The 14,004-nt window shown below is 42.7% G+C and overlaps 1 protein-coding gene across 15 annotated transcripts in view; it reads right to left on the bottom strand.

Moving 5' to 3' along the window:
- Nucleotides 1-14,004, bottom strand: part of SYNE2 (spectrin repeat containing nuclear envelope protein 2) — a 260,416-nt gene that overhangs the window by 206,265 nt on the left and 40,147 nt on the right. For 13 of the 15 annotated variants that reach the window (XM_039534632.1, XM_039534633.1, XM_039534634.1 and 10 more), the window contains exon 3: nucleotides 3,310-3,371. In XM_039534632.1, the coding sequence (XP_039390566.1) occupies nucleotides 3,310-3,371 (62 nt within the window). Of the gene's footprint in view, nucleotides 1-711; nucleotides 742-2,578; nucleotides 2,737-3,309; nucleotides 3,372-14,004 lie in introns of those variants that run through there. The other 2 variants (XM_039534645.1, XM_039534642.1) reach the window with 2 other exon arrangements.

Below are 14,004 nucleotides of genomic sequence, written 5' to 3'. Positions count from 1 at the left end.
TACAGTACAGAAAATGGATTTATTTTAAAGCTGAGGGCCCCAGTTCAAGAAAGCATCCTTGTTCAGGAAAGCATGTAAGTATGTGCTTAACTTTAAGTAATTAAAGCCAATTAACTTTAAGCACATGCTTAAATGCTTTCCTGAATAAAGGTGGACTTAAGCACCCGCTAAAGCGCTTTCCTGTATTGGGGCCAAAATGATCATGTTTCTAGCTATCCCTTTAAGGAGGCTAAGAAGAAGAGGTAAAATTTCCAGTAACTAACTTTGAAAAATATGAAGGTCAGAAAGAGCAGTTGATTAACATTGTTGCTTTTCACCAACGAAGCCTAAGGTTTGAATATTGACTCTGGAGATAAGTGATAATGACCTTAATGTTGCTTGCTATTGGCAGACTTTGCAAAACCATGTTGTGGCTGCCTGTCTCTGCTCAAGAAGGTACCAGCACTGGAACAGCTGGCATGCCACAGGTCAGGACCAAAGTGCATTGACAGAGCAGATTTGTGAAAGCTTACAAGTACCTGCCCCCTCTGCAGCTATTTCTGTTAATCCTTGACTTTCACTGAATTAAAACAATGTTTTAAATGCATTCCAGTGTAGCACAAATATACAACAATAAAACTAACAGCCTATGATAATGCCTACATAACACCACCACCAAAAAACCCCAACCAAACAAACACAAACACCACACAAATATATAACCACACACACCTGTCTCTGCCACATGCATGTTATTCAACAGTTAAAACATATCTTTCCAGGCTAATTTTCCCTGTTGAACCATGAATATTTAAATTTGTTTGGTTTATTCATTCTTTTACATTTTGCTCTCCAAAGTACAGTTCTAAATTTATTCACAAACAACAGCAACGACAACAACAAAAAACAACAACTTGTTTAACATTAATTAAAGGTTGCTCTCCTCAGTAAACAAATCATAAAAAATTAGGAAATGCAAAGTAAAGGATTAAAAGTTTGTGAAGTCAAGCATTCTTGAGTTAGGAAATGCCAGAATGAACATTGCTCATGCAATCTTAATTCAGTCCCCTTGTGCATATGCCTTATGATACAGTCATTAATTACATGATCCCATATTATTACACCTCTACCCCGTTATAACGCCACCCGATATAACACGAATTCGGAGATAACGCAGTAAAGCAGTGCTCGGGGGAGGGGGAGCTGCACGCTCCGGCGGCTCAAATCAAGTTCAATATAATGCGGTTTCACTTATAATGCAGTAAGATTTTTTGGCTCCCGAGGACAGCGTTATATCAAGGTAGAGGTGTATTATTTTACAAAAACCCCGGTTCATTCAGTGCACAGGCTGGATCTGCTCTGGGGATGAATTGGGATTGTGTAGTTAAGGAGCCTGTTGTCTGTAGGACCCCTGCCACATTTGCTGCAGAAGTTAGTAGGTGTGTAGTGAATGAGCCAGAGGCCAGCAGGAAAACAAAGGATGGTCTTGTGGTCAGAACAGTTCAATGCCGCCCTGAAAACTTGGATTCTGTCCTTGCCTCTGCAACGGAGTTCCTGTGTGATGCTTGGCAAGTCATTTACTCCAAACTGTTCACATAGTCACTTCTGCATGTAATTAAAGACTGTATAATAATCATACCCACAGGGGCACCGAATTAAGGTTCTTTGGGCAACATTCATTCTGGCATTTCCTAATTTGATAGTGCTTTGACTTTGCAATTTTTTAATCCTTTTATATCCTTAACTTTGTACTTCTTACTTTTTATGGTTTGTTTACTGAGGAAGGCAATCTTAAAGATTGTTAAACAAAAACTTTTTTGTTATTGAATTTCCTTGTTTTTTTAATAGAAAGAAAATATTTTATATACGTCCTATTTAAATAATAGAGCACTTCTATCTTTGTTGTTTTCAATGTATATTTCATTATCATTGTTACCTTTGTGAAGCCCCACATTTCACCACACGGTGTCGTGTTGACAAATATATTCAAAGTAATTAAATTAATTTGTATTCACATAAAACACTTGGAAAACCACAAGAAGCACAGAAAAGGGGCTGTCATTTTGTAGCTTTGTATTCATGTAAACATTTTTGAGGAAAGTAACAATTAATCTTGAAATGAAACAGTACAAACCCAAACAGCACAGCAGTAACTTATCCCAACACAGTATGCTTTCATTACAATTATTCCTGTGACCTATCATAGTCTGAGGCAAATCAGTTATCAAAGGCAGCCATTGCCATGACAAGAGGGTGCAGTGTTGCAGCCGTGTTGGTCCCAAGCTATTAGAGAGACAAGGTGGGTGAAGTAACAGCTTTTTTTGAGCCAACTTCGGTGAGAGACTCTTTCACCAACAGAAGTTGGTCCAATAAAAGCTATTACCTCAGCACCTTGTCTCTCTAACAAGCAGGGCTGGTGCAAGGAAGTTTTGCGCCCTAGGCGAAACTTCCACCTTGCACCCCCCAAGCCCTGCAGCAGCTCCCCATCTCCCACTCCGCCCTGAGGCGCCCCCCCACCACCCTGAGGCGCCCCCCCTCCCGCAGCAGCTCTCTCCCCCCGTCCCGGGGAGCTGTGTGGTACCTCCCCACCCCAGCTCACCTCTGCTCCACGTCCTCCCCAAGCACGCTGCCCCTGCTCTAATTCCCCTCCCAGGCTTGTAGCGCCAAACAGCTGATTGGCGCCGCAAGCCTGGGAGGCGGGAGAAGCGAAGCAGCAACTGCGCGGTGGAATCCCCGGGCTGCTGGCGGCGAGCTGACCCAAGGGAACCTCTGGGCTGCCGGCGGCGGCTCAGATTCCCTCTCCCTCCCAGCACAGTGGCAGCTGAAACAGCTTTACAAAATTTGTGGGGGGCACCACTTTTTAGCGTCCCCAAATCTTGGCACCCTAGACAACCGCCTAGTTCACCTTAATGGTGGCACCGGCCCTGCTAACAAGGGTAACAGTGACTTTCCCCAAGCGTGCAAACAAACTGGGGGAGGGTGAGTGATGAGCGGTAATCGCTGATGTCACAATGTTACAGCTCATGTGACAGCAGAGGGCATCAAATGTATGGGGGTAGGGGGAAAGCAGGGGAATCTAGCTTTTTCACTGTTCCTGTTTTCCAAAATTTCCTAAATAAACAACAATATAGCAATATAAAATACACATTGGAGATCATTCCTCACATATATTCATTAGTGACTGAAATTTGCTTCAAATTTCCCATGGCATGTTTACAAAAAAAGGATTTTGAGATACAGAACCTGAAAAGCATTTCGGGTAGTTAAGCAACCTTAACTATTATTGCAAGACAATAAAACAAAACTGCCTTCCAGAAACCATTTTCTTACCTTTGCCAACTGTAAATTTATCCAACTAGTGAAGGTTTTCTTCTGGATGCATTCCTGCTCCACTATGAAAAAAGAAAAATCACTTAATTAAACAATTTGACTATTTTTATTTCACTTTTTCAAAGAGAAACATGGAATCCATCTCAAATCTAAGTTCTGACCTCAGTTATCTCAGTGGGTTTTTTATATAGATTTTAATATTATTTTCTGGAATCTAACTGGTATTATCCTCCATTCAGAAATGAAAGCATCTCCAAGGAGCTCCACAACTGGAAAATGCACTCTTAGTGGATTTGATGGGGCTTGATCTGAGGGAAAGGTCCATCCACGCAGAGAATCCGAATGTTCTTTAAGATTTTTTGTAAAAGCTCAACTAATGCAAATAGTAAAATGAACAAATGAGTCTACAAAGCAATAGGTCTAAAACAGCTTGGGCCTCAACTTATTTCTAAATGTGCCTCAAATGCTTTAGGCCTTTTGTCAGCATAAATCGACTGTTGCAATTCTAAAAGTTCAGATCTAGGGTAAAATTGTCAAAAGTGTCAAAAATCACTTAGGGTTTGTCTACACAGGGATAAAAAACCTGCGCAGGCCCGGGTCAGCCGACTTGGGCCCACAGGGCTCAGGCTCCCAGGCTGAAAAATCATTGAGTAGATGTCTGGGCTCGGGCCTGAGCCCCAGCTCTGGGATCCTGTGTGGGTGAAGGGTCCCAGAACTCAGACTCCAGCCCAAATCCAAATGTCCACACAGCAATTTTTTAGCCCCACAGCCTGAGCCCCCGAGTTGAGGCCGTGCTACAGGGCTTTTGTCCTTGTGAATACATAACCCCGAGGGGTCTAAGTCCCATTGACTCTGCAAGAAAACCAAAAAACTCTCTTTCTTTCCCTCCCCTCCTTTTTATTTAAGACTCCCCCCCAAAGATCTAATTGTGTTTAATTCTTCATTTTTATACAGTATCGCTAATAGGAATAGTATGTGAATTGGCATACGACTACAATTATTATCAAATGCTGTCATGTGACTCACATTAAAGGCAGTGGGAGCTGCATGAACAAATCTAAAGGCATAATCTGGGCCACAGTAATTTTATTTATTTTGATTTCTCTGGTGTCCCTCCCAGGCTTTAGGCTTATATTTCATTCAACTTAGGTTGCTACCAACCTTCCTCTCCCCTGACAGCTTCCTACTACCTGAATCCCACCTGATTAAAGCCATGAAATCTGAGGTGCAAGGTAACAGGAGACCTATGGTATCCAACTAGAAAGATGATTAAATCAGCCAATTAACTTAGCCACTTAATGAGAACAAATTCTGACATGTGTACAGTGCTTACCCCTCTCTCTTGGTTCCACCTTGTATGCACACTCATGGGGCATTTTGAAAATAGTGCTCTTGTTAGCTAAGTTGTGTAACGATGATTCTAGAACACTGGTTAAAAGAAGACTGAAAAGGGTAGGGGAGATCTCACTGCACCAGCCTGGCAGAGGGAATGAACTTCATCTGCAAAGTGTGATTTTCACCCAAATGGGGAGAGCCAGTCGTACGCCCTCCACATCGCTGACACAATGCAGGATGCGAGGAGAGAGTGCAGACAGAGTGATCATGCGCAGGGGCCCTCTGTAGCCCCAGTGCACCAGAAAGGGAGTGTCTGCTTGAGAAGTGAGCAGAGGAAGGGGCTTGGGGATCTGCACTTACATAGATCCCGAGGCCCAGAACTCCTACATATAGGGTACAGAGGGGCAACGGCTATACCACCCGTAGGCTGGTACTGAGGTTTCAGAAAGGCTGTCTGTGACCTACCCCTCAGGCTGGGAACTGGTGAATTCCAAAGCCCTCCACCTCACAATTCCCAAACACCATTCCCCAAACAGCCAGGCTTTGTGAGAGGAGGGATGCCAGCCCAACACCTGCCTGGGAAGGGATAGGGAGGGCTGTGTCTTGATGGCCCTCCCCTCCCTCATGTGTGAGGGGAAAGAAGACCAAAGATGGCCTGACAGAATTGTCCAGATCCATTCTGCAGTCACTGCAGTGCCCTGTGCACTGCTCCAATCTTGTGCCTGCCCCTACAGCCTTCAACCAGAACTCCCACTATGAGGTAGAAGGTGACTGGATCTGAGAGCGATGGGCTGCTGCTCTGTGGGCACCCAAAGCCTAGCAACCATCTAGGGGACGGAGTTATCTCTAACCATGTAATGAGTCCAGATTCGAAACTGGTAAGCAGCTTGCAGAAACAAAGAGGATCATGTGAAATTGAACAGCCCTTCTGTCCCAAAGCCTTCCTGCTATATGACTGCACAAATAATCCAAAAGATAAATATGAGAGAAAGTTTGTTCACTTGGCACTGCAGGCCAAATGCACAATTACTCTACAATGAAAATCCAGCAATTCCCCTGTAGAAAGATCCCCAAAACATATGCCCATAAAAAACGCCTTACTGCTCTGCTCGAGAAAATGAAACCCATTTCACACAGTGCAGCAAGTACTTTATTATGCTCATAGAATATACAGTGGTTCTCAAACGTTTGTACTGGTGACCCCTTTCACATAGCAAGCCTCTGAGTGCAACCCCTCTTATAAATTAAAAACACTTTTTTATATATTTAACACCATTATAAATGCTGGAGGCAAAGTGGAGTTTGTGGTGGAGGCTGACAGCTCACAACCCCACACGTATTAACCTCGTGACCCCCTGAAGGGTCCCAACCCCCAGTTTGAGAACCCCTGAGCTAACACAAATTCCCATTCTAAAGCCCCAATCTTGCATCCGACTTTACTAGCATCAAACTCTGCACCCATACAGAGCTCCATTATGTGAGCCTCTGTATGGACAAAGGGGCAGAGCTCAATGCAGGATCTACACCTAAAGAGGTAGATAGCTAATTCTGGTTCATATTTCTAGATCATCTACCAAAGCCTTAATACTAAATCTGCCCAGAATTAAATATTCATATTCTGCACATCAATAATACTTTGCATGATCCATCTAAACAATCTTTCTGTGGTTCTCCATAACCCATCATGCTTTGTATCTATTATTTGTAATAGTACCACCCTGACTCCACCACAGCAAAGTATGTAGCACTCTATTTTCTCTTGTGATTATATTATTGTTCATTTTTTTTAAATGAACATTACAACAAAATAAAAAAGGAGAGGAGACTGTGTGCATGCAGAAATTTAATATTAAAATAATTTTTGTTTTGAAAAAGGGGATAACCTGAAAAACATTAAACACAGAAATACAGTGTTAGAGGCAAATCATAATCACTACTGCTCTAGGAATTAGGTAAACACCACCAAGATATTAGATTCAAGTTAGCACATAAGCAAACCACACCCCTTTGCTATGTTTCAAGCTGCAGAAATATCATGGAGCCTTTGCCAACTATTTAACTGAAATTCGAGTGGGTGGTGGCTACCGGCTGTAGCAGGCAAGCACAGCTCGTATTTCTACGGTTTGAAAAGGAGCGTATACCCAAGACTCAATATTTCACTGAAGCCAGTGGTTCCGTCTCCTTTCTTGTCCCACCTGAGGCTCACACACAGTGTGCTGTTGCTGAGCCAAAGAACTAGCTTTTGGGCCTGATTCGGAGAGACAGTGAGGAGCCTTAGGCCCTTTCACATGTCTTTTGCCTCTATCAGTTGCCAGTTGCTTCTGATGTTCATGTTCAAAAGTGTTACACAATATGGGCCTGATCCTGCAAACATTTTCTCATGGGAATAGTCCTTACTTAGGCAGCTAGTCTCACATGTTGAACTGGGGGGCAGGTAATTTACTAACCCATTTAATGGTGTCAGATATTCTCCCCCCTATGCAGGGTGCGTTGGCTCCCTCCACTCCCCTTCCCTCCCTGCTCACTCTCCTGCCAGTTGCTCCTAAGGGAAAAACCTATGGTGCAGGCCCTGCAGCCTATAGCTGCCACTGTGCCCAGACAGCATGAAAGCAATGCAAAGGTGGGGGGAAGGAGTTCTTTCTCCTTCCTACACCCTGTGGGGCTGCGTAAGGATTGAGCACACATCTAGCCTACAGCTCGGTTTACTTTCCTGACCCATAAAAAGAACTGTCATGAATCAATAACAAGCTCTAGGACAAAAATAGCCAATAGCTCACAGAGCTCTTTGGATAGTAGCCAGGTGTAGTACAACATTCAGATCAGTATACACACATCTGCCCATGCACACCACACATCCTACCCTAGACATGTTCCTAACAGAGCGGCAGATGGTTATTTCTTCATTTTTATGGTGAATGTGTATTTCCCCTAGGCCACTGCTCCAAGGCTTTAATGATTTATGAAAGCTCAAATTCTTGTATCTATCATGTGGTTAATTAAAAAGGATTTTTATTTCTAGAAGTATGAATGAGTTCTTTGTTGGCCATTTTAATAGGACTCTAAACGGCCTTGGATTTATCTTGCCCTAGTTTTCACTAGTTTGACCCAGAATAAATAAAGCTATCCAAAAACTAATAAAGCACTTCCTTCACCCCTGGCAAAATCAGTGCTCAAACTTATCATGCCATAAAATGGAGCTGATGAGACAAACATGCATCTGATAATTTGAGAACACCTGAAAACCCTCAGATTTTCTCTTGCTTTTTAAAGTCAGTCTTTAAAGCATAACTTTTTGGGGGAACAATAATAATTAATATGTTACATATAGTAATTGATGATAAAGAGAAACTGTTGGACACTTATTAGTATGTCCTGAAATGGACAATCACAGCCACTACTTAATAGGCTAATCAGTAAAGGCTAGGTCATCGGCATGTGATCTAGCACATAGTATGGGGCAGTGCACCACTGAACTGTTGCAAGAGCATCCCAAAGGAAAAAGTGAGAATCAGGGAGTTGCAATCTCCCAGCTGGTCTCCCCATTGCTCCAGGAAAGGACTACTCTGTGATACATATAGATTTGTCACAGCACACACACTCAGGTATGTCTACACTGCATTGTAAGACCAGGGTTCGAATTCAGGCTCAAATCTAACCCTCCTTCCATCAACATACAGATCACACTCACCCTGGGCTCAGACCCAGGATACCAGGATCCCACGGGGGTGGAAGGTCCAAACCTGAGTCAAGCTGAGACCCAGGGCTCAAACCCTATTGTTTTGCAATGTAGACACAGCCCCATTGGGCTCATGCTCTAAGAGTCCACCACAACTATCCCACAATTCTAAGGACAGATTTTCTTTGTCCTCTGGACAGTCTAGTTTGGTGGACAGTCAGGTTTTCCCATGCTGCACCATAAACAAAGGGCTGGAGTGATCACATTTTGGATGCTAGGAAGTCTGGGGTATGGGTGGTTGGACTCGGGGCACACATAATGCACTGTAGACTCTGAAGCCCCAGATTATGACCCATGGTTCAACAATTCCTAATCTAGGGTTACAATGAGTGTAGACACTCAAACCCTAGGTTAACAAACCCAGGGCTGGCTAAGTTGATTCTACTAACCCTGGGATGACATTGCAGTGCAGTTATGCCTCTTCCCACCTCCTCCCATCCTTTCCTGCACAGCTGCATGAAGGTGGGACGTAGCAGCACTGAAGAGCCTGCTTCTCCCTGCACGCAGGAAGTAGTGGTACAGTGCACCAGCACAAGATGGCCACAATTTGGCCCTGAGTGCTTGTCAAAACATTCTGATACAGGTTATTCATTAGCAGGATCTCTGGGATATCACAGCTAGTGAAGTACTGCATGATTTTTTTTAGAGATATGGATTTTAAACAGTTAAATTACATTATTTAAAACAGCAAATTTAAAACAGATTTTAAACAGCAATTACATTATTTTAAAATAATTGAACCAATCCCGCAACTTCATTTATTTCTATCTTATTACCATTTTCATTTGAACAGGAAAATTACCTCTAGCATAGCCTTGCCCATCCCCCTCCTTTTCACAATTCCAGTTAGCTGCAAATGCTGGGCAAGTCCTTGCACTTTTAGAAAAATAATTACACATTTGCCGTATGGGCGGAAATTCAAAACAGAGCTTTCTATTTATTCCGTTCCCCTCCACCAATGAATGCAGTTTCATTCACCCGTAATAGGAAGGCAGAAAAAGAAGTCTCCAGAGCTGATGCTAATGTCCAGCCATACAGTGTTCTGTTATCAATCAGTAATAAAGATACTTTCATCAAGTTTTATGAGTCTGTCCAAAGCCAAATGAAGTCAACAAGAGTCTTTCCATCGACTTTAATGGGCTTTGGATCAGGCCCTATGTGTTCAAAGTGCTGCACAGATATTAATCAATTAATCACATCACCCCTCTGTGCAGGAGGTAAATGTGAGCCCCTGACCCCAAACCACCTATTTATGACTTCCCATTCCCAGAAATTGAAAGCAAATTCACCAGCTCACAGACACCTTCATCAACTCACGAAGTCTCATTTTACTGAGCTTTGTGATCATTAGGTTTCTATATATCTAGATATCTAAGGTACTTCTATGTCCCCCATTATTGTGGTATCTGAACCCCTTCATCTTTATTTATCCTCACAGCATCCCTATGAGGTAAGACAGTGCTATTATCGCCACTGAACTGAGGCACAGAGAGACTAAGTAACTTACCCAAGGTCACATAGGACCTCTCCTCTGGAGCAGGAAATCTCCTGCATTCCAGAGTAGCACCCTAACCACTGAACCATCCTTCCTCTTTACTGGGGATAGGAGTGTTTATTTTACTCATTTTCAGTGTTGGGTTTTTACTCTTATTGTACCAGGTAACTTCTTAGACCAATTGTTTTTATAGGTTTACTTGAAAACTGAAAGAAAAATACCCATAAAAACTTTTTAACATATCTCATTTACTGTTTGCATCCTAAGACCACATACCAAAAAGCCGCATGCCATGCAGTTGCTATGTGCAATCAAGAAGTGAACTGCAGACAGGATGCTGGGATTTACAGCAGACACTGTAAACGGGATATAAATTTCACTATAAGTCCCCTGATAGGAACTTTTCCATTTTTAAAAGTGACTCCTGAAAAACCAGAGCCAGTGTTGTTTAATGGACTCTTTCCTGTTCTAGCTAAAACCCAGAAACCCTAGTTGTAATAAAACAGCAATCTGGATAGACCAGGGATTAAGTTAGACCACAGAGGATTACCATCTAGGAATTCCCCGTTTGCGTAATCTCTGGAATACCAAGTGCGCCTGACAGGTACATACTCATGCAAGTAAAATAAAGGAGATTCAGTTAAGCAGAAGACAATTTTGGAAAGAAGCATGTAATCTAATATAAAATGCAGAAAAAACTATCCACTTATCACTATTTGTGAGGTTTCAAGTAAACAGAAAACACAGTTATTCTTTCTTCTTAATCATTCAGGGACTATTCAACACATTTGAATTAAATTAAATCATTGCAATATGTTAAATTATTAAACACACCTAAATAGTTTCTGCTCTTATCCTCTTATGTTATCATCCTTTTGGGTGCCATCAAATATTAATATATACACATCAATAAATAAAGACAACAACTGAGCACCTACACTGCTAATGATCTGTTGAAAGGCTACATGCTTGAATTTGTATTTAGCTCCAAAATCTAACCGGCTGAAAACCTGCTTTTTTTTATCCTCCTATCCTCCCTACACTATTTGTGTAGTGGAATTTTGAGGTCACACTGATGCTATGACACCTAACATGATGCAATCTAATAAAAATAATACATTACTCCAATTTATGCAAATTTGCCACCACCAATCAACTTTACAAATAAAAAAATAAATTGGAACTTGTACACTCCACTGGCCATACACCATCATTTTAATCCTTTTCTACACTCCATGAAAAAGACAGAGCAGCGTATAATTGCATAACTCAATAATATATTTCATATTCTGAGATACTGTCTTTATTTCTATCATCAGCACTGAATCACAGGGTTAAGTGGCCCTCAAACAGGTTAAGAACGGGAATTACGCTCCAGTGCTGATGTTCAAATTGGCTCAGCAAGCACTGAAAGTAAATTCTGTATCCTGCCTAGGCTTGTTCAGCAGGAGACCACACCTACCACCCCTGTGCATCTAGGCTTGCCTGCCAGGAAAATAGTATGGGAAAAGGTGAGCTGGGGAAAGGACCAGTGTGTCCTTTGGGACACTTACCAACCCATCCTAGCCTGCATCAAAGAAATGGACAAAATCTCCTGCTGCAAATAGAAAAAAGCCTCTAATCGGCTCCAGATACCAGTCCAGCTGCCATATCTCACTGTTAACCTCCACCACCCATACACCCCTGCCCTCACACCCTTTCCTCATTTCAAGGTAATTTCTGTATTATGCCAGACCTGCTTCGCCCAGTAGCTCCCAAACCTTTTACCATTGAGCCCTGCTTGTATCAAAGGAAATGAGCCCAGGCCGCCTTTCCCCATGTACTAGAGCAGAGGTCCCCAACGCGGTGCCCGCGGGCGCCATGGTACCCGCCGGGGCGTCTACGTGTGCCCGCGTACTGGCCAGGGGACGAGCATCCGCCGACAAGCAGCGTCATCCAGAGGCGTCACCGCCAAAAAGCCGCTAAATATCGGCGGCATTTTGGCGGCGACCCCTCTGGATGACGCTGTTTGTCAGCAGTATTTCAGCAGTGACGCCTATTGACGTTGCCGCTTGTCAACGGCATTTTGGCGGATGCTCGTCCGTCGCCACGGTCTTCCGTTGCTCGTTGTCTGGCGCCCACCAGATGAAAAAGGTTGGGGACCACTGTACTAGAGACAACATTTGCATATAATTGTATACCCGCCTTTGGTGGCATACATGGTTACTAAAGGGCAATGAGCTACGTGGCCTTGCCAAAGCTCAGCGAGAGGGTTTCTATGCCCACAGCATAGAGAGGAAAAAAAGTGACCCAAACTGAAACCGGAGAGCAGCCTGTAAGTTTCTCCATGGGACCAGGACTCCAATAGAACCACTATTGGGAGGGGGGTTGGCAGCAGAGCCCCCAGACTGCCCCTTGCACCACCCAGCCAACAAAGCACGAGGGCAACTGGGTACTGCCTCCTTCCTCACTGATATCACACTGGTTGGACATCTGCAAGGAGGATGTGAGGAGAGCAGAGAGTCCTGCTGTCAGTGGAATGGCACTTGGTGGCCAGGAGCAGTCACTACAGAGGAACATCTGCTCAGTGCTTGAAGCTGTGCTGAGTGCATGGGAGAACGTTTAGCTGAAGCTGGAAGAAAGAAACACAGAAATCTAACAGAAAATCTCAGGCAGCCATCTCTTAGTTATAAGAGTGTAAATAAACAAGTGAAGCAAGAGTTTTAGGTCCCACAGAAACACTGCGCACAGTTTGCGACTGTCTGATTTAGGCACCGTGTATAAATACAATAGAGGCAATATCCCTTTAACTAATGCATCATGTTTTGGGCATGATCTCCAATACACTCTGCCCAGGCAGGAGCTGCCCCTCCTTTATTAAACACTTCCCACATGAATGATAAATATTGCAAACATACACCCAATCAATACAATGGGTCCACTTCCAGACTTGGCTGCAGCCCCTTGAGGTGGTTATGCAGAGCCACCACATATTAGAGCAGTCTCGAAGGCTGCTCTAAGTTATGCTGCATGCCACATCAGACCCTGCAGCAGCAGAGAATATTGGAGGTGTACAGCACTGACAAATCCTGTGATTTTACTAAGGGTCTCTCAAGAGTTGGTGTCTTAAAACCCTAGTTGCTGGAGTCATGTGATTACATACAAATCTCAGCTTTCATTTAAAAATAATAAGTTTTTAGCCCTCCAATGGTCTGAAAACATGACACTCTAAAGACTCAAAAAAACAGAGGAAAATATATGATTTATGAGATTTTTTTAACTCTCATGATTTTGGGGCCTGATTTGTGATTTTTGAATGCTTGGGATTGGCAATACTGGGTGTAAGGTCACCTGTGCACCCTCCTCCCCACTCTCCTCACCTCCTGCATTGTACCTAGAATCTGACCCAATATTTTCAAGCTTTATTAAACTTAATTTATATCATCTTAAACCATCTAACTACAAAGAGTGACTCACTATGAACCAAGTTACATTTCTTCCTTTTACCTACAGGTTTTTTTTTACCACGTCTTTTCTTCTGTAGTCAAGTATGACAATTTTAGGGGAAGCTGCCACACCTCGAACAATTTTCCTTTCTACAAGTTCAGTAGCTAATGCAGCAAATGAAGAATACTGATATTAATTTAACAGATTTAACAATGACATTAATTTAACAAACTAATATCATAATCTTGATGGCCATGGGCTGTGACAACCCGTAATTTTAATATTTCATAATCTTTTTGTAGCTCTGCATGTTGTATATCACAGAGTTCTCATAAAATGCATACAAATTTTCACTCAGTGGAGCTACACTGATTTATGCCAGCTGATTATTATGTATGTGTATTGTGGTAATACCTAGGAGTCCCGGTCATGGACCAGAACCCTATTATACTAAGCACTGCACAAACATGGAATAAAAAGATGGTCACTGTCCCATTAAGTTTACAATCTAAAATGAATTGCTCATCTAATCTAAACTGAGAATTTGGCCCTTCCATATATTAGTAGAATGGTTAAATATTCCTTCGACATAATTAGAACTATTGCTTGGCTGTGACCAAAACTGACTGAAAAAATTATAGACTTTGCCCCTTTAGCAACCAGATTAGATCAATGTTGTGATGTCCTTGGATGCCTTCCAGGT

This window comes from Mauremys reevesii, linkage group 4 (genome assembly GCF_016161935.1).
Source record: "Mauremys reevesii isolate NIE-2019 linkage group 4, ASM1616193v1, whole genome shotgun sequence".
In the NCBI taxonomy this organism is placed as follows: domain Eukaryota; kingdom Metazoa; phylum Chordata; order Testudines; family Geoemydidae; genus Mauremys; species Mauremys reevesii.
Note: the sequence above shows the minus strand (reverse complement) of the source record. Positions and strands in the feature narration are given on the sequence as shown.